The 24,483-nt window shown below is 38.0% G+C and overlaps 1 protein-coding gene across 3 annotated transcripts in view; it reads right to left on the bottom strand.

Annotated features, from left to right (window-relative positions):
- The window catches only part of LOC111149090 (ATPase phospholipid transporting 8A1), a 233,220-nt gene that overhangs the window by 115,066 nt on the left and 93,671 nt on the right, over positions 1–24,483 (bottom strand). For all 3 annotated transcript variants that reach the window (XM_022506004.1, XM_022506005.1, XM_022506006.1), the window contains 4 exons: positions 12,453–12,525; positions 10,124–10,229; positions 8,566–8,648; positions 4,096–4,145 (listed from right to left, as the gene is read on the bottom strand). In XM_022506004.1, the coding sequence (XP_022361712.1) occupies positions 4,096–4,145; positions 8,566–8,648; positions 10,124–10,229; positions 12,453–12,525 (312 nt within the window). The remainder of the gene's footprint in view (positions 1–4,095; positions 4,146–8,565; positions 8,649–10,123; positions 10,230–12,452; positions 12,526–24,483) is intronic.

Genomic DNA, 24,483 nt, shown 5'->3' with positions numbered 1-24,483 from the left:
TTAAGACCCACCGGGGCAGGAAAGAGTTCTGGTTCAATGTTTTCAGGTTTAAAAAAATCTTAAAGTCAGTATCTAAGATGAAGTGTATGTTCTAGCTTTGAATGCAAACAGAAATAGTCATGCATTTTAAGTATATACCCAATCGCACGGAGAAAGGCAAACACGGGCACTTTAAAACTGACGTCAGCATTCACGACGGTTATTTTTCAATGATTTCTAGCAAACCACTGGCAGCATGTAAAAAAATCTATTCATATTACCAAGCTAAGCTGATGAGCACAAGCGTTTGAACACTGTGTTGGCGATATGAAAATGTTAGTCAAACACACAGCATCTGCCAGTGCATTGATAGAGAAGGAACAGGGAGTAAGACAAACTGGCAGAGCCCTGCCTAGGATATGCCTCATTTAGGACCAAGTGTGGATAGGCATTCTCTCCAGAAATGAGGGGGGGTGGGGAAGGGACTTCTCAAGTGTCTGTATCTATTTGTTTTACGTTGCAACATTTGCTAAACATGGAGATGAGTCCAATACAAAGTAGCCAAGATACAGCGTCCTTGCATACAGCCAGGAGCTTCTTTCTGAGGCATCTAGAAATATTCAGTCCTCTGTGTTTCCAACTCTAATCCCCACTGCATTGGTTCCTCTGACTGCCATCCCTGCACTTTGGGAATACATTTAATTGGGCCCTCTTTGCAACGACATTGTACAGTTTATAGTCTGTCTCAGCCCTTCTTGGTGCCTCTCTTAATCCAACTTTAATGAGATGGTCCCAAGCTCTTCAGCTTTCCTGCTCTTCCCTTCTCTTGGCAAAACTCCCAAGTCATGGGTAAATGGGAACCCTTTCTGTGGCATCAGAGTGGAGAAAAGTCTTCCTGCCACAGAGCTTTCCTAGGAAATTCACGATCCACAGTCACTTGTGTGCTGTCTAGAGACACGCCACCTCTAATAAGCTTTCTCTCTCACCATCTGCAGGACTTGAACACCTTCTCCATTCTCCAAGTCTTTAATGCACCCTCATCCTCCAGACCCTTGCAATTTTTGCACTTCACCTTGATGGAAGCCTCAGACAAGAAATTCTCATCCTTTCTGCCATTAACACCTATACATTTACGCATTTCCCTGCTGGGCATCATCCCCTCTGCCTCTTTTCCTGATGACGGAGGAAGTATTTCCTTTCCTCCCAGAGACCTTCCTTTCCCTCGTGTTGTGAATCCCCGCTCTTCCTCAGTAACCTCACTCCTAAAGTTATGCTGCTCTCCACTGAGAGTACATTGTCCCCTTCTAGATGGCATCCTCTTATCAGTATTTAAACACATTGGAGTCTCTTGCCTATGAAACTCAGCCCAAACAATCCACCCTCCCGGAGCCACATCCCTTTCACAACTCAACCCCAAGCAACTGCTATGTGCACAGTCTCTGCTTACATCTCATGTGCGCCCCCTCTGTGTGCCACCCCCATAAGCCCCCGTCATTCCCACCTGGCTTCTCTCCTGACCCTCCCAATGAATGGTTCAACCCAGCAAACACATCCCCCCTTCAGCTCACCTAACCTTGCTGTGGTCTCTGACACAGACGACCTCTGTCACCTCGGGGAGAAAAAAAAAGCCTCTTCTCCTGGCTCTGCGTGGTTTCCCTCCCTTTACCCTCCACAGCTCTAACCACAAAACAGTCTCCTTTCCTGATTCCCCCCCCCACCTTCTAATCAACCCTTAGAAGTTAGAGTTAGTCATAGCGCAATCCTCAGCCTTTCTTGTTTCCCTCACTCCACTCTATATTTTATATTCAGGAGATCCAACTCATTTTTGTGGCTTGATTACCATGGACAGGCCAACAACGACCACATTGAAATCTTAGCCACAGGCTTCTCTTTTGTGGTTTGGGTCCTCACAACCACTGCCTACCTGCGACACCTCCATGTGTGTATCTCACGGGCACCTCAAACGGGACGATTCAATCATCTTATCCTGCACATCTATTCCTCTCCCTGTATGTGCCATCTGTGTAAACTGTCCCTCTACCCACCCAGCTGTTCACATCAGAGACACCAACCCCCCCCCTTTTCTTCTTCCACTCCCAGTCCATCCCAAAGGCCCCCTGACATTCTTCCAAAAGGTATCTGGAGTCTATCAACTTCACTTTCTTTGTGCTACCATCATCCTCGTCCAAACCACTAATGTTTTTTCCAGACTTTCTTTGAAGACCTACATAGTCACTTTTCTCACTTTCGTCCTTACGCCTACCCCTATCACTGCATCCTGAAAGACCCTAAACCCCTAACCTTGCTTTATTTTTCTTTGTGGATCTTCAAGGTATGTGTTAATAAACAAACATACCCAATGCTAATTGATACACTACTTAAAATAATTTGCAGGTATAATGCAAGTAGACTTAGGGAAAACAGCCACTTTGACATGAAAAAAAAGGTGGGGGATACATTTTGGAAATACCTATTACAGTTACTCATCAATGTCTCATGCATTTTCCCTTGAGCCTTCCAGTGCATATAAGTAAGGAAAACAGTGTTTAAATAATACATTAGAAAGACCCTGTTATTTTTTATATTAACCAAGGCATGTGGTCACTCCCAACAAGTCAACAACCAAAGCCGGCATTGAAAAGGAAATGCCTTTTCTTATTTTTTTTCCAGTAAGCTATGTGTTTTTTAAAAAAAAATTTTTGTGCTTATGTAAATTCCAGTTGGTTAACATACAGTGTAATATCAGTTTTAGGTGTACAATTTAGTGATTCAATACTTCCATACATCACACAATGCTCATCACAAGTGCCCTCCTTAATCCCCATCACCTACGTAATCCATGCTCCCACCCACCTCCCCCTGGTAATCATCAGTTTGTTCTCTATAATTAAGTCTGTTTCTTCGTTTCCCTCTCTCTTTTTGTCCCCCATGATTGTTTGCTTCGTTTCTTAAATTCCACATATGAGTGAAATTATATGGTATTTGTCTTTCTTTGACTGACTAATTTTGCTTGGGATAATGCTCTCTAGCTACACCCATGTCATTCCAAATGGAGAGATTGCATTCCTTTTTATGGCTGAGTAATATTCCATTTTGTATATCTACCACATTTTCATCCAGTCATCAGTTGAGGGACACTTAGGCTCTTCCCATAATTTGTCTATTGTTGATAATGCTGCTATAAACACTGGGGTGCATGTGTCCCTTTGAATTAGTATTTTTTGTATCCCTTGGATAAATACTTAGTAGTACAATTGCTAGATCACAGAGTAGTTCTATTTTTAACTTTTTGAGGAACTTTCATACTGTAGGAAATGCCTTTTCTAGTCAGTGTATAATCTTGCCTTATGGAGGAGAAAGTTCAAGAAGGTAAGTGAACACTTATTTCCTTAAACAGTGAAGTGTTACTTCCTGCCTGTGGCCTGACCTTAAGTGTCCTATTGTTAATGGTGATGTAGTCTTTAAAGACCATCCTGTCTTATCCTGTCTGTTAATGGAGGCCTATTTGCCTCAGGAGTGTATTAGTTTGGAAATGATGTAGTCATGCAAAAATAAAAAGCCAACTCCTAGACATATTGCTGATTGTTATTAGAAGGTCTCTATTATTTGGCCTTAAAAAATAAAGTTAAGTAGGATAAGCTCCTTGATTTCTGCTTTTTCCTTCTAAATGGTAACTGGTTTTATACCTGACAGAGGGACGGGTATGGTTTCTGAAATCCCAAAGATAGATAGATAGACTGCTGGGTTCCTAACTCTTGATAGGGATTCAGTACACGTAAATCCTGCTGTCTCTAAGTATAACGATGTTTCCAGATCACCAGCCATGAGAATCCTGGTCCTATAACCCACAGTTGTAATGCAGACCTGCTTTGTTCAAAAATATTTTTATGGTGCCTCCAGGAGTCATGTCTGGCAATACTCTGAAGATAGGTGTTTATGATTTCTTAGCTGCTATGACAATTATAAGCTATAATGCAGATTTAAATTAATATTTATTCTAAATAAGTTAAGTTAAAAAAATAAAGCATAACTTTCTAGTTACTTAAAAAGGAAAGAACGAAAATATGTAGGAATTTATCTTATGGATAGATACAAATCACAGAGCAGATGGCTTACCTGGTGAATTCCAGAACATTGAGTAATTCGTATCTTTCTTCTTGTCCCAACTATGAAGGAAAGGAATATATGATTACATCATGTTGGAAGTATTGTGGGCTTCTTGGAAATAAACCCTATGCATGAAGTTTTAATATAAAAAATAACACACATAATGCATCCCTTCTGAATACATTCTCTTTAAGCAAATTTATTAACTTTCAGGTTAAGAGGGAAGGCTGAACATACACATTTAATTTCTGTCTTTCCCAGAGCTTCACTAAAACGACAGTAAACGCTTTAAAAAGAGAGCAGCTTACAATGGCGGGAAAATAAGAAAAGAGACAATAGCACCAGAAATTTGGAAGCTGGAGCACAGATCAGTAGGTGGTATCTTAGCAGATCCAAGAAGGCTGAATGCCACAGTGGTCATGGGAAAATCTAAGAACCCACCTGATTTGTACCATATGATCCTTAAGTGGTTTAAGGATATGAAAAAGTAGATAGCTTTAGAATTGTGAGGTAAGAGAGGGGCCTAAAATGGGGAGAACTGGGTAAGATCCACTTGAAAAGAGCTCTCGGCACGGGCCCTTCCTTTGGTCTAGAAGAATCTTTTGTCTAGAGTTGACCAGCACAGTTGAAGACATGGCATTGTTATATTCATATTAAATGCTGGGCCCCAATATATTAACCTACTCAGCCAGACCTTTCCAGGCTAAAATCTGGAGATTACTCTCTGGGGAATTCAACAAGCCCAAGAGAAGTCTTAAGGGTACAGACACCACGGCTTCCCAAATGAATCTCCCAGACCACCCTACAGCAGAGCTCACTGTAGACAAAAATCCCCCTCAGGCTCTGAACCACCACACCTGCTTTCAAGTTCCTTCTTCTTAACCGTGAGAGTACCAAAGATTAACAGACATGTAATGACAGTAACATCGAACAGAGATATCTAAAACCAACAGACAAAAGCAATTTGTAGGGAAAAGAATTCAAAACAAAATACCCTGTGGACCAAAGAAGTTTCAGGTTTGGGTTTCCCGAGGGGCCCAAGGGTCTGGTGGCTGGTCCCGGCTGTCTCTGCACATAGCACCAACACCAGACTGAAGTGGTGTGTCGCATGTGTCACTTCCGGCTCTACATTGGAACCAATTACGGTGGCTTCCTGGTAGCATAAAACTTTTTTGCAGGGTTTTATACCCTTGGAAATACTGCTGCATAGGCCGGCATATGCTTCTTAAGGGGAACTATGCAAAAAATGTGTGAAAGAATAAGACTGTTTATAACAATTCTTATGCTTTTATGAGAAATACTTATACCCTGGTTGGTGCTCTTTGGTGGTATGGGAGGAGACTGGCCTTATTATTCTGCATATTGCAATTTGTGTCAAAAACCCGGTAGAGTCTATCAGACATTCCCATATGCAAGGGCTACAGTAATTAAATGCTGCTCTTTTCCCCTAAGTGGAAAATGAGAAATTCTGGAGAAGAACATTTGAAAGTTGATATTTTACTTTTGATGAAGTATGCTTTCTTCCAAAACTATATTCACTGCAGATGACTGTTTCAGACCATTTTATATTCTGGTAAAAACTACAGTTTAACTAAAGGCTTGTAAATGCTTTGTAATTAAGCACTTTGTTAAATGCTTGTAAAAATTTTTAAATGAAGATTTCAAAAAACTATCATTATTTCTCTCAGGGAAGTAATATGACATTCATGAAACAAGAACAGGATACTATTAAAAATAAATACTGAAAGAACAAAACAAGCTTCTCAAAACCAAAAACATGGGAGCAGAAATTCAACAAAAAAAACAAAACAAAACATGAATAGAAAGTTAGGAAAATAAACCTAAAGAAAACTTCCAAAAAGCAGAGCAAAAAGTCAAAGGCATGAAAAGCAGGAGTATAAAAGATAAAGATTAGTTCAAGAATTCTAAAGAGGGCAAAAAGAGGAAAGGAAAATTGAATTATTCAAGAAAAATTTTCCAGAACTGAATTTTCCAAATGGAAAAAGGCCCACCAGTGCTTAGCACAGTGGGTTAAAAATATTCCCACTAAGGTATACTGTCATGAAATGTCCAAACTCTTGGGAGAAAGATCCTACAACCTTCCAGAGTGTGGGGGAGTGGGTAGGGGCAAGTCGCAAAAGATGTGGAATCACAGTAGCTTCTGATTTCTCAATGAGGTGTCCTGGAAACTAGAAAATAGTGGAAAAATCAAAATTTCTAAGGAAAATAATTTCTATCCTGTAATTCTATATTCATCTGGACTATCAATTAAGTATAACGCTAGGATGGAAAATGTTTAGACTTGAAAGGACTGCAAAATAAATAAGCAAGTTACTCCCCATGTATCTTTTCCCAAAAAGCCACTAAAAAATGTATTCCACAGAAGTAAAAGAGTAAACCAAGAACAAGAAAGACATGGGATTTAGAAACAAAAGATCTAACACAGGACAGAAGTAAAGAAAGTTTTCAGGAAGATGAGAAAGCAATTCCAGGGGGCGCCTGGGTGGCTCAGTGGGTTAAGCCTCTGCCTTCGGCTCAGGTCATGATCTCAGGGTCCTGGGATCGAGCCCCGCATCGGGCTCTCCACTCAGCGGGGAGCCTGCTTCCTCCTCCTCTCTCTGCCTGCCTCTCTGCCTACTTGTGATCTCTGTCAAATAAATAAATAATTCTTTAAAAAAAAAAAAAAAAAAGAAAGCAATTCCAGGATGACAACCATGAACAAAATGGTGACCCATCAATCAGTGTGTCTCAGAGCCCTAGAGTCAAGAGGTCAAGAGCTGGACTTACTGAGGGCTATCACTAGTGTGCCCTCTGTTCCCAGAATGACTTTTTAATCTGAAGAAACAAACATGAAATGTCTTCCATCAAAACAGGGAAGTTCACCAAGAAAGAAGATTTGAGACACAGGAAATAGTCCCATATAGAGGAATATCAAAAGGGATTCCATGTGCTGTAGAAACAGGCCTTAGAACAAAGTTGGCACAGACCGAAAAGAATTGGTGAACTTGTAGAGCCGTGGTTGGGCATGTCTCAAGGTAAGAACTGCCAACTGACAGATCACCTGGTGTGACTTAGTACACTTGGAGTATGTGTACTAAGAATACATGGGAACAATCACTAATAGGTAGAGAGAAAATTAAGCAATTGAAAAAAAAAGATGAGGGACTTATCTTTAGGAAATAAAGGAAAAATTATTTTCAGGAAATAATTTCTATCAGGAAACATAAAATTAAAGAAGAGAAAAAAATTCTTGAATACAACAGTGTTCAACTATGAATACTGGTACAGGCATAGTAACAAATACTAAGTCACGATTTTTTTTAGTGAGACGCAACTTATATACAATAAGGTACACAGACGTTAAACACACAGTTTGGCGAAAACTATGTCTTTTCCAATGGTATGATGGTGTAACCACCACTGCCACATCGAGATGTAGAACATTCCCGTCACCCCATAAATTCCTTGTGCTCTCCTCTGATCCATGTCCTCCCTGACCCTAAGACAACCACTGTTCTGAATTCTACTGCCATGATCGCTTTTGTCTGATCTTGAGAGCACGCACTCCTTTGGGTCTAGCTTTGTCGGCTCGACATGATGTTTTTGAGACTTATCCATGTTGTTGATGAATCCACAATTCCTTCCTTTTTTTATTGTTTGGAAGTCCACTGGAAGTGTATATCACAATTTGCTCACCCCTTCTCTTGCGGACGGATGTTTGGTTTGTTGCCAATGTTTGACTACTTTGAATAAAGCTGCTGTGAACATTCCATTAGGTATCTGTTTGTGGACACAAGCTTTCATTTCTCCTGGGTAACTGTGAGTACAATTGCTGGGTCAGGTGCCTGTTTATCTGTGTTAGAAAACCCTGAGGCTTTCCAAAGGGCTCGTGCCATTTCACACTTCAACCGACAACACATGGGTGCTTCACAAACTCTCTATTCTCATTAACATTTGGTACGGACCGTGTTTTTAATTTTATGGTGGGTATGTATATAGCATCTCATTGCGATTTCAATTTGCATTTCACTGATGGCTAATGATTTCTTTTTTTTTACATGCTCAGTGGCCATTCGTATATCTTCTTTTGTGAAATGTCTGCTCAAGTCTTTTGTGTATTTTAAAAATTAGGTCTGAATACTTGTTTCACTAAAAGCTGTAATGTAATTATAGTAATATATAGTGATATAGTTAATATATATTCCGGGAAGGGATAGTGAATCAAGAGAGATAAATCCTCATTTAACATAACAGAAGACAAAGTCACTAGATGTGTTCAAATGGAGGAATGAAAACAGATATCATTCATCACATATGTTTTTGAAAATAGATTTATAAATGTCTGAAGAAAGAGATAAAGTGGCTGCTTCTGGGGCAGGGAACCTCTATTTTATTATGATCCTTTGATATTATTTTATCTTTAAGTTATGCACATGTCACTGCTTTGAAGAAAAAGACACTTAAAAAGAAATAACTTACTGAGTCTATAATCACTGAGTCCGGTGTTCTTCCAGTGAAAACAAAATTCAGTTGCTTGGCTGCTCTGACCAATGCTCCTTCATCTGTTTTAGGAAAAAAGGTAAAAGCAAATACATGGTAAGGTAAGATAATTACCCCTCATAAAACAGAACTACATCACTACATTTTTCTATTGAATGTTAAAAGAATTAAAATTCTGTTTATCCTGGCCCCTGTTGAAATCCATTTCTTTTGAAATCATACGAAGATGCCAAAGGAACGAGAAGACTCATCTTAAGGATCTGAGACTTGTATGGAACCAGGAGTCATATTTGACTGTTAACACACCTAAGAAGGGTAATTTAAATGTACCATTGGTCCAGAATATTCTATAAAAATTTTTTTCTCAAAATAAATGCACAACATCGTCTTATGTTTTATGCTTTTCCTCCTAAACCACTGAATGTAGAGAAATGCGAATTGAGGATTCAATTTAAATGGATATAAATGCATGAAGCTGTACATTTGGAACTACTGCAACACTATGTGTCAACTCTACTCAAAAAAGAGAGAAACTTGGACAAAGGGAAAAAAAAGAAATGGATATAAATGAACTGATGTTCGTTTTATTATCTATTACTTTCATCACCATATTACATCAAACTTTCTTGTTGCTGTGGGCAGGGATAAGAAACACTCACATAGGGTCCATCCTAACAATATGAGATGTAACATTTCTTCTGCTTTTTAGGAATTTGGTACATTCTGCAAGGTCACAGGTGCTGGTTTAGAGTACAGTTAAAACACTAAAACAAAGGTCTTTAAAGTATGTTCCCTTCCTTCTTTCCTAAAATCTCAAAATCATCAAACTGCCCAATTTTACACTGAAAACAAGTTTAAAATTAAGCCTCAGCATTAAATATTGATAACCATGCTAATACATATTTTATGGCATCTCTTTCAAATGGTGAACTTTCTTCATCCAAATTATGCAACAAGCTTCCTGATTATCATTTCCAGAAGAGGACAGCAAAATTGTTAATTTCAAAGAAGGGAGGAGACTACTATGTGTATAAAAAAGTACTTTTTGTGTGAATTTTATTATTCCAATTTCCATACAATTTACGTCATATGCTAAAAATTATGTATATAAGGTTATATATTTTAATTTTTTTAAAAGATTTTATTTATTTATTTGACAGACAGAGATCACAAATAGGCAGAGAGGCAGGCAGAGAGAGAGAGAGAGGAAGGGAAGCAGGCTCCCAGCTGAGTAGAGAGCCCGACACGGGGCTTGATCCCAGGACCCTGAGATCATGACCTGAGCCGAAGGCAGAGGCTTTACCCCACTGAACCACCCAAGCGCCCCAAGGTTATATATTTTAACATATATATATATATATATATATATATTTAATTCTGAAAACTAGGTTTTCTAATTAATAAATACATTTTTGTTATTTAAAAACATAACTTGGCTATTTTACTTTTTCCAAATTAAACTGATTTTTTTCTAGACAACCTCAAATTTCAGAAAATTTTCCACTGGAAAAATATATTCTAATTCCTTCCTTTGTACCTGGAGATGCTGCTTGGTAAATAATCTTATCACCTTCTCGCTCTGGTACTGCTGTGTGACAAACTGCCATCATTGTAAGAAATTCACATATTATAGGTGCGGTTGGCTGTAAGAAAGAAACACACAATTCAACCCTTTTCATTTAAACATTTTGACACTAATGACTGCAAAATTACTTATGTCTATTAAGACTATAGCTGTTCAGCATTGAAGGTGCGAGGTTATAGACAACAAAGAAGCCAATCTCTGTTATGAGGAAAACATATTTTTAACTAAAATCATTCATTCTTACACTCTTTCATTCATTTTCCCAAACATTTACACAAAACAACTTGGTGTGTCAAATGAAAACAGCACAGTGAAAAAAGGTAGATATGGTCAAACCCTGTTCTCAGAAGACAGGAGAGAAATACTAAAATGCTCATTTACCTCGATCTAATTCCTGATTAGATTTAAACTTTTGGCATCTGATCTTACTGGGGTTCCACCATTTTGTGCTGGGGTGATGATGGCAGAGGATTCCTCTGTAATGCCTTGTCCTTCTCTCTCCACAAATGATGGCCTTAACCTGATACATGTTTTACTAAATAAAAAGAATTGCTTGAGCAATTGCTATGTATAATGGGATGGATTCTTACAGCCTGAGGAAGACATAAAAGTGGATCCTTTCTGCAAGGAACTTAGAGTTTATAGGAGAAAAGTAGCCAGATCTTCTTTTCTTCTTCCTTCCTCCCTCCCTTCCTTCCTTCCTTCCTCCCTTCCTTCTTCCTTCCTTCCTTCCTTCCTTTCTTTCTCTCTGTGTGTAGGCTTCACCCTCTGCATGGAGCCCAGCTTGGGGTTCAAATTCATGACCCCAAGATCAAGACGTGAGCTGAGATCAAGAGTCAGATGCCCAACAGACTGAACCACCCAGGTGCCCCAGAAGCCAGATCTTTTAAATTAAACATCTTGCTGTTTGGTCGGATGAAGATAAATATCAAATAAAAAATATTCTTTTCTGCCCTTGGACTAAAAAACAAAACAAAAAACCAAAAAACAAGTGAAGTGATTGGGAAGGTAAATCACAACATTATTTGAAAAATCTATTTTCAGGTTAGTACAGTACACAAAACAGACATGGTCCTTGTTGTGTGAAGCCTAGCTTGTGGGGAAGACAGACACAGATAAATACATAAATATTTACTTATACTGTGAAAGGACTATAAAGGAGAGAATGTGCAAATATCATGTAATGTGATCTGGGCCAGTCTTTGGTTATTCTCAAGATAATGTGAGATTTAAGCTGCAGTTTCAGCCTCATGAAGAACTGAGCCAAGGGTTTTCCATCAAGCAGGGATCACCTAAGACTGAAAAGATCCTATAGAAGGAAAGAATGAGGCGTGTTTGAGAAAATAAAAGCCAGTGTGGCCTGAGGAGAAAGAAAAGAGCGGAGTGGATACAAGGAGACTGGCAAGGGGAGGCTGGCGTGGACTCGGGGAGGGGAAAGTGAGAATGAAGTAAGGAAGATATTTCAGATATATTCTAGAAGTTGCAATTGACAAGGGCTTGGCCACTCTATAGAGCTGGAGATGGATGGAAAAGGAGGCATCCAAAGCAGCTCTTAAGTTCCTGGAAAGAGAATTAAAATAGGTGATGGAGCAATCCAAACAAGAGAACGCAGAGGGAAGAAGTGGTCTAGGTCTTGTGGATCCTGAACCTCATATTCTATAGAAGGTTTGCTTAAGAAGAAAGGATCCCAAAAGTACCTGTAAGACACCTTGCTAGAGCTCCACCCCGCCGCACAGGTCAGTAAGCCACCTGTGCTCAAGGAGCCTGTTCTGAGGTAATGAGTTTGAGAGTAGGCTTTGCTATATTGAGCTTGGAGTGATGATGAGAAAAGGTTCTGGGGTTAAAACCCCAGGAAGCCATACCATTTGATCTGATGGAATTTTTGTTAAGTGTCAGTAACTTCACAAGTACAATGGTCACACTGGGTAGAAGTTTCCAGAATTCTTTTTGTATAGATTGGGGACCTGCCAAACAGATAGTCTGAAATGGTGTAGTGAGCTATTCTATGCAAATAGAATTCTATTAATTATTTAATGTAAGATACTTTGAAAAGATAGAATATCGATTAACAAGAATTTCAAAACTAAATTCCTAATAGCCATGAATTTGTGTGGGCCAAGTAAAATGGATTTGAAAAAAGTAAAAGATCTGGATAAGTATTAAAAATGATCATGAAACTAAAAAAAAAAAAAAAAGAATATACAAACATGGAAGATAATTCAGAGAAATACTCATTAGCTTTCACTCATCAACAAAAAGATAATGGTTTTATGTTGCTTACGTGATTATTTTGGAGGTTTTCCAGCAATGATGTATCACTAAATGTTTTTTCGTCTCCAAACTGTGAGCTCTGCCTGAAGGGGAAAATGGAGCAAATCTGGTTCATTTATATAAGCCACTGATCTATTTGTCACTTGCTTTTTAAATAAATCATCATGCCTGTAAACCTTTAATAGATTAAATATAATTTAGTCCTCATTTCTAGATAAGATACCATAGACTTCATAACTGCACCATACATTATTTTCAAGCATCCTAAAATGTGATAGACTTCTACAGTGTAATAAAAAATAGTATTTTATAGCTCATTCTTCTGCAGTGGAATTACACTGTAATCACATGAAGCTTAAAAAGATTTTTAAAAAAGTAACAACACTGCTAAAATACCTAGAAGTGAATTTCTATTTCCATAATTTTTCAAGTTTTTAGAATTTGAGAATAAAGTTATAAAAGAAAATTGACTCTTTTACTTTAGCCTATGAGAAATCTTTATTTGTAGAGACTAACACTACATGATTATCATATGGAACATAAAAATATGAGCAATAAATTTTATATACATCTTATCAACATCTTTCACTAAGAAATATCTGATATATTTATGTATATATCATATTTGTCCTGCATATGTAAGAACAAATCATAAAAATGTAGGGGATTTTTTTGGTGTTGGGATTACCTTTAGATGAGCAAACACTTATGTACTTCACATGAAATAAATGGAGTCAGAATTGCCTCTGTAATCTAGCTATTACAAATCTCATGGCCATGCAACTTAATATCAAAATGTTGAGATTAAAAGGAAGAACATAGAACACGTAAGTGGGAATGTCAAACCCGAAGGCTATACTTTGCAATGTTCAGTGAAAATACATACATCTAAGCTTTTGTGCATAGAAGAAAATTCTAGAATTAATTCACCAAGGAAAGATAATGTGTCCAATACTAAGTAACTGTAGCCCAGAAAGCTTTTGATCATAATTTTTACAGTTACAGAGTATTATCATTGCCAGCTTGCCAAATACCAAGAGTTTTGTATCTTTAAAGCCAGCTGTTTGAAAGGAAGAAGAAATCACTAAAGAAAAAAAGAATCTGATATAATTAAACATACACAGTATCAATGAAATACAACCAAAGGAGGAAGTTAGAAGGTTTATAGTAAGATACATCTTTATTTACATGTAGCAGTTTGATCTATTAATTCTGAGAACTGGAATATAGTACATCTTCATTAGAATGTAGTAGTTTTGAATTCTCAAAACATCCCTAGGAAGCAGAATAAAGACATTATTCCTTTTCCTCTAGTTTTAAAGACGGAGGGAAAAATCCAAGATCTTTTAAAGGACTTATCAATGGGAACGCAAAAAAATTGGCATACATTTCTCCTCCAAATACTATCATTTCTTAAAAATAGTTTATTCCTGGGGCTCCAGAAAGTCTCCCTATTATTAAAATTTATTCATTAATGGTTCTTAGTTATACATTCCCACTTATTTGTTAGATAAATTGAAATGTCAAAGAATAATCACAGTAACATCTTGCATGTGGAGGTCTATTTTCCTTCCAAAGAATTCCAGACTAAAAGCCTTCACAAATCTGAAGCTATGTCTTATTAATCTCACCAGAAACCCTTTTATCTCATAAATCAGTTACCATAATTGATATAACTTTCAAATGTATTTGAAACAAATAACATTAGATATGCAACTGAAATCTTTATATGGACACTTTCCACCCTCCATATATCAATGAAGCTTATACCATGAATAACATTAAATAAGAACTCTTCAGTCAGAAAGTGACTTCTTCTCCAAGATCATAAGAGCCATAAACAACTCATCTGCTAATCCACATAGCCTGGGTTGGATAACTCAGGCACGGAGCTCTCAACAACCCTCTCTGAAATCTAAGATGTTCACTTTTAGTCATTGTAAACAGATAAAATTAAGACACTCATGTCATTTCAAAATAAGAACCAACTGTATTAAAAGCGAAAGTGGTAATTTAAACTTAGTGGACAAAACTATGAATTTGCAAACTGCTCACCAATACAAAGGCAAGCCAACATCAACATTTTGCTTGATTTTTTTTTTTCCATGGGAATTTTTAAGTGGCACTTATGAACACAAAAGGGACAGAAGAAATGATGGTGTTTTGCAAGAAGGAATGGGATAGGGAGGGTAACATTAAGGTGAGGAGAATGAGGAGCAGGTAGTCTGTACAGTATAGATGGTAGTTTCTTGTAGGCTAATTTAAAAACTATGATACAGGATAAATAATTATTTCCTGACCATATGAAAAAAAAAATGAAGAATCCCCATGGCATTAAAAATTAACAGGAAATTTAGAATGCATATGGCTTAATCAGTATCACCTACTTTCTTATATCACAGTATGGCCCTTGAAATATTTTTAAACTCAAAATTTATGTCAACAAAAGAATCATTAGAAAAAAAGAAATAAAGTTGGATCCATCCTTTTCACCTTAAACCAAATAAACTCCAGATGGATGAACCATTTAATAAAAATATTACAGATATGGGAAAATTTTAAAAATAATGTAGGAGGGGAAAAAACCTATGTATCACACATAATCCAGAAAGCAAAACAAATAAGTAAATCTGACTATATATGGCTAAAACATTTCTGCATAGCAAAAACTACTGCAAGCAAAATCAAAAGCCAAAGGAAAAACTGGGGAAAACTGTATCCAACTCATACAATGAAGGTTAGTTTCCCCGAAATAGAAAGAACTCATAGAAACCAACATGAAAAAGATCAACAATGTAGCGAAACAACAAGCCGATGAGGAAATACCAGTGCCTTTAGATACAAACTTCAGTTTACCCTACAATGAATGCATCAATTTAGCAGAAATAAATTTGACAATTCTGTGCTGTTGTGATTATGGAAAAAGATAAATCATACCACTGCTGAGTATGAAAATTGGCATAACTTCTAATAAGAACAACTGAGCAATTTCCACCAAAATTTAAAATGCATGTATATCCTTAATTCTAGTTCTGGGAATTTATACTAGCTATCTACCTGGGGCAAAATGTTGTATGTGTAAATTCATTCTTTGCAGTATATCTTTAAAAAGATTTATGTATTTGAGAGAGAGTGAGAGCATGCACCAGGCAAGTAGAGGGAGGGGCAGGGGGAGAGAATCTTGAAGCAGACTCCCTGCTGAGCACAGAGCCCAATGCAGGACTTTATCTCAGGACCGGCGAGATCATGATCTCAGCCAAAACCAAGAGTCAGATGCTCAATTGACTGAGACATCCAGGTGTCCCTGCAGTACATTTTTTTTTTTTAATAGCAAAAGATTAGAAATAACTCAAGTACGATGCTTTAAAAAATTGTGGTACATCAACGTAGCAAATGCTATACAAAAAATAGGAAACTCTTTAGCTGATCTTGGACTGATCTCAAAGATGCCCTGTCAAAAGAAAAGCTGGCACAAAACAGGACACATAGTATGCTTCCCTTTCTGTATATATCAGAGAGAAAACAAATACATGCATGTATATGCATAGAACAGATCTGGAAGGATACATCTGAAATTGTTTATACTGCCTGCCTCCAAGAGGGGAGAGGAGGGCTCTAAGACAGGGAAGGGAGGAAAAACCTTCCCTCTTTATGCCCTTTGAATTTGCAATGTGTTAATGCATTATGAACTTAAAAATCAAATTTAAATTAAAAATTAAAGACAAGAACAAAATCCATGTCAGCTGTAATAGATGCACAGCCTACACATAAAATAGATGTATACATTCTGCACACACACATACTACACACAGGCTCATACTGGAAGATAAAAATAGTAGGGAGGTAAAGCACCATTTTCTGAAAGGATCTGCACCTCCTGCTTTTAAATAATGCTATTGGCTGCAAATCAAAATCCCTTAAAGGGAGATTGAATTTTTAGAAATGACTTTGTTATTCAGAGTCATGTCCAGTCAAGTCCAAGAATATAAACAAGTGATTGAATTCAATAATATTTTTGTTAGACATCAGTTTTTTTTTAATTTTATTTTTTATAAACATATAATATATTTTTATCCCCAGGGGTACAGGTCTGTGAATCGCCAGGTTTACACACTTCACAGCACTCACCATAGCACATACCCTCCCCAATGTCCATAATCCCAAGCCCCTTTTCCCAACCCCCCTCCCCCCATCAACCCTCAGTTTGTTTTGTGAGATTAAGAGTCACTTATGGTTTGTCTCCCTCCCAATCCCATCTTGTTTCATTTACTCTTCTCCTACCCCCTTAACCCCCCATGTTGCATCTCCTCTCCCTCATATCAGGGAGATCATATGATAGTTGTCTTTCTCCGATTGACTTATTTCACTAAGCATGATACCCTCTAGTTCCATCCACATCGTCGCAAATGGCAAGATTTCATTTCTTTTGATGGCTGCATAGTATTCCATGGTGTATATATACCACATCTTCTTTATCCATTCGTCTGTTGATGGACATCTAGGTTCTTTCCATAGTTTGGCTATCGTAGACATTGCTGCTATAAACATTTGGGTGCACGTGCCCCTTCGGATCACTACGTTTGTATCTTTAGGGTAAATACCCAGCAGTGCAATTGCTGGGTCATAGGGTAGTTCTATTTTCAACATTTTGAGGAACCTCCATGCTGTTTTCCAGAGTGGTTACACCAGCTTGCATTCCCACCAACAGTGTAGGAGGGTTCCCCTTTCTCCGCATCCTCGCCAGCATCTGTCATTTCCTGACTTGTTAATTTTAGCCATTCTGACTGGTGTGAGGTGGTATCTCATTGTGGTTTTGATTTGTATTTCCCTGATGCCGAGTGATGTGGAGCACTTTTTCATGTGTCTGTTGGCCATCTGGATGTCTTCTTTGCAGAAATGTCTGTTCATGTCCTCTGCCCATTTCTTGATTGGATTATTTGTTCTTTGGGTGTTGAGTTTGCTAAGTTCTTTATAGATTTCGGACACTAGCCCTTTATCTGATATGTCATTTGCAAATATCTTCTCCCATTCTGTCAGTTGTCTTTTGGTTTTGTTAACTGTTTCCTTTGCTGTGCAAAAGCTTTTGATCTTGATAAAATCCCAATAGTTCATTTTTGCCCTTGCTTCCCTTGCCTTTGGCGATGTTCCTAGGAAGATGTTGCTGCGGCTGAGGTCGAAGAGGTTGCTGCCTGTGTTCTCCTCAAGGATTTGGATGGATTCCTTTCTCACATTGAGGTCCTTCATCCATTTTGAGTCTATTTTCGTGTGTGGTGTAAGGAAATGATCCAATTTCATTTTTCTGCATGTGGCTGTCCAATTTTCCCAACACCATTTATTGAAGTGGCTGTCTTTTTTCCATTGGACATTCTTTCCTGCTTTGTCGAAGATTAGTTGACCATAGAGTTGAGGATCTATTTCTGGGCTCTCTATTCTGTTCCATTGATCTATGTGTCTGTTTTTGTGCCAGTACCATGCTGTCTTGATGATGACAGCTTTGTAATAGACCTTGATGTCTGGAATTGTGATGCCACCAACTTTGGCTTTCTTTTTCAATATTGCTTTGGCTATTTGAGGTCTTTTCTGGTTCCATATAAATTTTAGGATTATTTGTTCCATTTCTTTGAAAAAAATGGATGGTACTTTGATAGGAATTGCATTAAATGTGTAGATCGCTTTAGGTAGCATAGACATTTTCACAATACTTACTCTTCCAATCCAGGAGCATGGAACATTTTCCCATTTCTTTGTGTCTTCCTCAATTTCCTTCATGAGTACTTTATAGTTTTCTGTGTATAGATTCTTAGTCTCTTTGGTTAGGTTTATTCCTAGGTATCTTATAGTTTTGGGTGCAATTGTAAATGGGATTGACTCCTTAATTTCTCTTTCTTCTGTCTTGTTGTTGGTGTAGAGAAATGCAACTGATTTCTGGGCATTGATTTTATATCCTGACACTTTACTGAATTCCTGTACAAGTTCTAGCAGTTTTGGAGTGGAGTCTTTTGGGTTTTCCACATATAGTATCATATCATCTGCGAAGAGTGATAGTTTGACTTCTTCTTTGCCAATTTGGATGCCTTTAATTTCCTTTTGTTGTCTGATTGCTGAGGCTAGGACTTCTAGTACTATGTTGAATAGCAATGGTGATAACGGACATCCCTGCCGTGTTCCTGACGTTAGCGGAAAAGCTTTTAGTTTTTCTCCATTGAGAATATTTGCGGTGGGTTTTTCATAGATGGCTTTGATAATATTGAGGTATGTGCCTTCTATCCCTACACTTTGAAGAGTTTTGATCAGGAAGGGATGCTGTACTTTGTCAAATGCTTTCTCAGCATCTATGGAGAGTATCATATGGTTCTTGTTCTTTCTTTTATTAATGTGTTGTATCACATTGATGGATTTGCGGATGTTGAACCAACCTTGCAGCCCTGGAATAAATCCCACTTGGTCGTGGTGAATAATCCTTTTAATGTACTGTTGAATCCTATTGGCTAGTATTTTGGTGAGAATTTTTGCATCTGTGTTCATCAAGGATATTGGTCTGTAGTTCTCTTTTTTGATGGGATCCTTGTCTGGTTTTGGGATCAAGGTGATGCTGGCCTCATAAAATGAGTTTGGAAGTTTTCCTTCCATTTCTATTTTTTGGAACAGTTTCAGGAGAATAGGAATTAGTTCTTCTTTAAATGTTTGGTAGAATTCCCCCGGGAAGCCGTCTGGCCCTGGGCTTTTGTTTGTTTGGAGATTTTTGATGACTGTTTCAATCTCCTTACTGGTTATGGGTCTGTTCAGGTTTTCTATTTCTTCCTGGTTCAGTTGTGGTAGTTTATATGTCTCTAGGAATGCATCCATTTCTTCCAGATTGTCAAATTTGTTGGCGTAGAGTTGCTCATAGTATGTTCTTATAATTGTCTGTATTTCTTTGGTGTTAGTTGTGATCTCTCCTCTTTCATTCATGATTTTATTTATTTGGGTCCTTTCTCTTTTCTTTTTGATAAGTCTGGCCAGGGGTTTATCGATCTTATTAATTCTTTCAAAGAACCAGCTCCTAGTTTCGTTGATTTGTTCTATTGTTTTTTTGGTTTCTATTTCATTGATTTCTGCTCTGATCTTTATGATTTCTCTTCTCCTGCTGGGTTTAGGGTTTCTTTCTTGTTCTTTCTCCAGCTCCTTTAGGTGTAGGGTTAGGTTGTGTACCTGAGACCTTTCTTGTTTCTTGAGAAAGGCTTGTACCGCTATATATTTTCCTCTCAGGACTGCCTTTGTTGTGTCCCACAGATTTTGAACCGTTGTGTTTTCATTATCATTTGTTTCCATGAATTTTTTCAACTCTTCTTTAATTTCCTGGTTGACCCATTCATTCTTTAGAAGGATGCTGTTTAGTCTCCATGTATTTGGGTTCTTTCCAAATTTCCTCTTGTGATTGAGTTCTAGCTTCAGAGCATTGTGGTCTGAAAATATGCAGGGAATGATTCCAATCTTTTGATAATGGTTGAGACCTGATTTAGGACCGAGAATGTGATCTATTCTGGAGAATGTTCCATGTGCACTAGAGAAGAATGTGTATTCTATTGCTTTGGGATGTAATGTTCTGAATATATCTGTGATGTCCATCTGGTCCAGTGTGTCATTTAAGGCCTTTATTTCCTTGTTGATCTTTTGCTTGGATGATCTGTCCATTTCAGTGAGGGGAGTGTTAAAGTCCCCTACTATTATTGTATTATTGTTGATGTGTTTCTTTGATTTTGTTATTAATTGGTTTATATAGTTGGCTGCTCCCACGTTAGGGGCATAGATATTTAAAATTGTTAGATCTTCTTGTTGGACAGTTCCTTTGAGTATGATATAGTGTCCTTCCTCATCTCTTATTATAGTCTTTGGCTTAAAATCTAATTGATCTGATATAAGGATTGCCACTCCTGCTTTTTTCTGATGTCCATTAGGATGGTAAATTCTTTTCCACCCCCTCACTTTAAATCTGGAGGTGTCTTCGGGTTTAAGATGAGTTTCTTGTAGGCAACATAGAGATGGGTTTTGTTTTTTTATCCATTCTGATACCCTGTGTCTTTTGATTGGGGCATTTAGCCCATTAACATTCAGGATAACTATTGAGAGATATGAATTTAGTGCCATTGTATTGCCTGTAAGGTGACTGTTATTGTATATTGTCTCTGTTACTTTCTGATCTACTACTTTTAGGGTCTCTCTTTGCTTAGAGGACCCCTTTCAATATTTCCTGTAGTGCTGGTTTGGTATTTGCAAATTCTTTCATTTTTTGTTTGTCCTGGAAGCTTTTAATCTCTCCTTCTATTTTCAATGATAGCCTAGCTGGATATAGTATTCTTGGCTGCATGTTTTTCTCGTTTAGTACTCTGAATATATATATCATGCCAGCTCTTTCTGGCCTGCCAGGTCTCTGTGGATAAGTCTGCTGCCAATCTAATATTTTTACCATTGTATGTTACAGACTTCTTTTCCCAGGCTGCTTTCAGGATCTTCTCTTTGTCACTAAGACTTGTAAATTTTACTATTAGGTGACGGGGTGTGGACCTATTCTTATTGATTTTGAGGGGGGTTCTCTGAATCTCCTGGATTTTGATGCTTGTTCCCTTTGCCATATTGGGGAAATTCTCTCCAATAATTCTCTCCAATATACCTTCTGCTCCCCTCTCTGTTTCCTCTTCTTCTGGAATCCCAATTATTCTAATGTTGTTTCGTCTTATGATGTCACTTATCTCTCAAATTCTCCCCTCATGGTCCAGTAGCTGTTGGTCCCTCTTTTGCTCAGCTTCTTTATTCTCTGTCATTTGGTCTTCTATATCGCTAATTCTTTCTTCTGCCTCATTTATCCTAGCAGTGAGAGCCTCCATTTTTGATTGCACCTCATTAATAGCTTTTTTGATTTCAACTTGGTTAGATTTTAGTTCTTTTATTTCTCCAGAAAGGGCTTTTATATCTCCCGAGAGGGTTTCTCTAATATCTTCCATGCCTTTTTCGAGCCCGGCTAGAACCTTGAGAATCGTCATTCTGAACTCTAGATCTGACATATTACCAATGTCTGTATTGATTAGGTCCCTAGCCTTTGGTACTGCCTCTTGTTCTTTTTTTTGTGGTGAATTTTTCTGCCTTGTCATTTTGTCCAGATAAGAGTAGATGAAGGAGCAAGTAAAATACTAAAAGGGTAGCAACAACCCCAGGAAAATATGCTTTAGCCAAATCAGAAGAGATCCCAAATCGTGAGGGGGGGAGAAAGGGGATAAAAAGAGGTTCAGAAACAAGAAAAAAAAAAAAAGAAAGAAAGAAACTATTAAAAAAAGAAAACCAATAAAGAAAAAAATATAAAAAGGAAAAAAAATATATATATATTAGATAACCTAGTTAAAAAACGTTAAAAAGAAAAGGGCAAAAGTTAAAAAAAATTTAGCAGAAGAAGAAAAATAAATTGAAAAAGAAAAAAAAATTAAATTAACTGCAAGGCTAAAGAATCATGGGGAGACAGCCATGAGTTCCGTGCTTTGCTTTCTCCTCCTTTGGAATTCCGCTGCTCTCCATGGTATTGAAACTGCACTCCTTGGTAGGTGAACTTGGTCATGGCTGGGCTTCTTGTTGATCTTCTGGGGGAGGGGCCTGTTGTAGTGATTCTCAAGTGTCTTTGCCCCGGGCAGAGTTGCACCACCCTTACCAGGGACCGGGCTGAGTAATCCGCTGGGGTTTGCTTTCGGGAGCTTTTGTTCCCTGAGCGCTTTCCGTAGAGTTCCGGAGGGCGGGAATGAAGATGGCGGCCTCCTGGTCTCCAGCCCGGAGGAGCCGAGAGCCCGGGGCCCCACTCCTCAGTGCGCCCTCAGAGAACAGCGCTAATTTACTCCCGTCACCCTGCCTCGGGCTGCACTCCGAGCTGACCGAGCCTGCGACCGGTTCAAGGTAACCCCGAGCTTAGAGCTTACTCCTCGGCTCTGTCTCTGTAGCCGGCTTCCCTGTTCTAATACCTGTAAGCTCTGCGACACTCAGACACCCCGATCCTTCTGTGACCCTGCGGGACCTGAGGCCGTGCTGACCCTGTGTGGGCTTAACCGGGGTGATGTCCCTCAGCGGAACAGACTTTTAAAAGTCCCGATTTTGTGCTCCGTTGCTCCACCGCTTGCTGGGAGCAGGCCCCTCCCCCCGCGGTCTATCTTCCCGTCGCTTTGGATTCACTTCTCCGCCAGTCCTACCTTTCAGAAAGTGGTTGATTTTGTTTCTAGAGTTGCTGTTCTTCTTCTCTTCGATCTCCTGTTGGATTTGTAGGTGTTTGCAATCTTTAGATAAGCTATCTAGCTGATCTCCTGCTACCTGAAGTAGTCTCAGCCTGCTACTTCTCCGCCATCTTGACTCCTCCCCCTGTTAGACATCAGTTTTAACCAAAGTCATAAGACCTGCTTTTCTGTGTGGCTCAAAGTATTTCTGAAGGCAATTACAAAAGAGGAGTTCCAAAAACATTCTATGAAACGGCTGCATCATTGAAACAAAGAAATTACCTGTCAACGTGACTACTTTGAAGACAAACATTAATTTGGATGTGTTAGATCTCATTATTATACAGTCACACGTGGAAGGATGTTTTCATGAGTCTAGCTATTGCAGCAGAAAAAATAAATACCACTCATTCCATACATAATTATAGACCAAGATGAAATGAGAAAATAAGACCAGAAAATAGTACTATCCACTGATACTATGATAATACTAAAACCCATACTCAGTGACTAAGCATGGAACACATTAAGGGAATCCTTTTGGAGAATCATCCTCACTAGCATTAACTTCCAAAAATATATCAGAACAGTATGGAATCTATATTAAATAGTTAAGAAAAATAAATATGGTATCTGGGATTGGTTTCAAAATAATGGTGAGGGGAAGTTATAGATGACATTGGTTTTGAGCGTGTACTATGGAAGAGAGTGAAAGGGTAATCTGTCTACTTTTGTTTAGGTTTGAAATTTGCCACAGTAAGCATGAGGAAAAGAAAAAGTGGTTATGGAAATATATAGTTGAAAACAATCACATCTTAAGAATAAGCAGATCTTTTCTCCAATGGTAGATGTTTCAAAGAAAAGAATCTCTAAGGTTTTATGTTAGATTACCATAGTTGGCAATAACAAGAAAATTTTGGAGTAAGTAGCTACTGGTTGGGAAATGATCTTATCTCTGTGAACTATTTTATACTAATATATTTAAGTGAATAAAGCTACAACCATCACCCAACTATCTTTAATGTTAAGAGGGTATGTTTGAAAATACTCTCAAGAGAATATCACAGGTTTGCCTTCAAATTACAAAAAAATGTACAATAATCTGCACACATGTAAGTTTTAAATATTATGTGTTTTTTAAACTTAACATTTTTGTGGTGAATATGGTTCAGCAGGGCAGTAAAATGTATATAGGCTATAGGTTTTATATATGGAATTCAATGAACTTTGCATTGCAATGTGAAGCTATTCACAGACAGGCATGAACTTTGATTATGGATTTATACAGTCATCTCTACTCTCTAGTTTATCCCTAAGACGAGCAGAATGATGATGTGGTCAGATGCTGGGAGCACAGGATTCATTTGGGATTTCTCTCTCTCTCTTTTTTTTTTTTTCCCTTTTTCTTTTCTTTTCAGCATCACACTTTTGATCTTGGTTTCCTTGGGAACATGAAATCAACTGGATGGGGGTTGGGGGAGATGCCAGATGTATTAATGTGCAAAATTCTGCTCCCTGTGCTAACTTTTCTCAAGCCAGTTAAATTGTACCTGCTCTTGCTACCTTAATAAGAAAAGACCAAAAAAAAAAAAAAAAAAAGACTGAAATGGTAAGGATATTTTGTACTCTAAAAGCATATATACTTTACAGTTCTTTAAGGTCTGTAGGACACAAAGTGACTAGCACCTACTTTATGACTGGGCTGTGTGAGGTTTTAATTCTGGCTTTCATGTTTCCTGTTTGTGTACTTTAGGACAAGTTATTTATTTATCTTTGCCTAAATTTCACTAATTTTAATATGGTCACGTCAATCGC

The sequence above is a fragment of the Enhydra lutris genome, unplaced genomic scaffold, assembly GCF_002288905.1.
Source record: "Enhydra lutris kenyoni isolate GAN:26980312 unplaced genomic scaffold, ASM228890v2 scaffoldscaffold21, whole genome shotgun sequence".
NCBI classification, from domain to species: Eukaryota; Metazoa; Chordata; class Mammalia; order Carnivora; family Mustelidae; genus Enhydra; species Enhydra lutris.
This window is presented reverse-complemented; position numbering and strand designations above follow the sequence as displayed.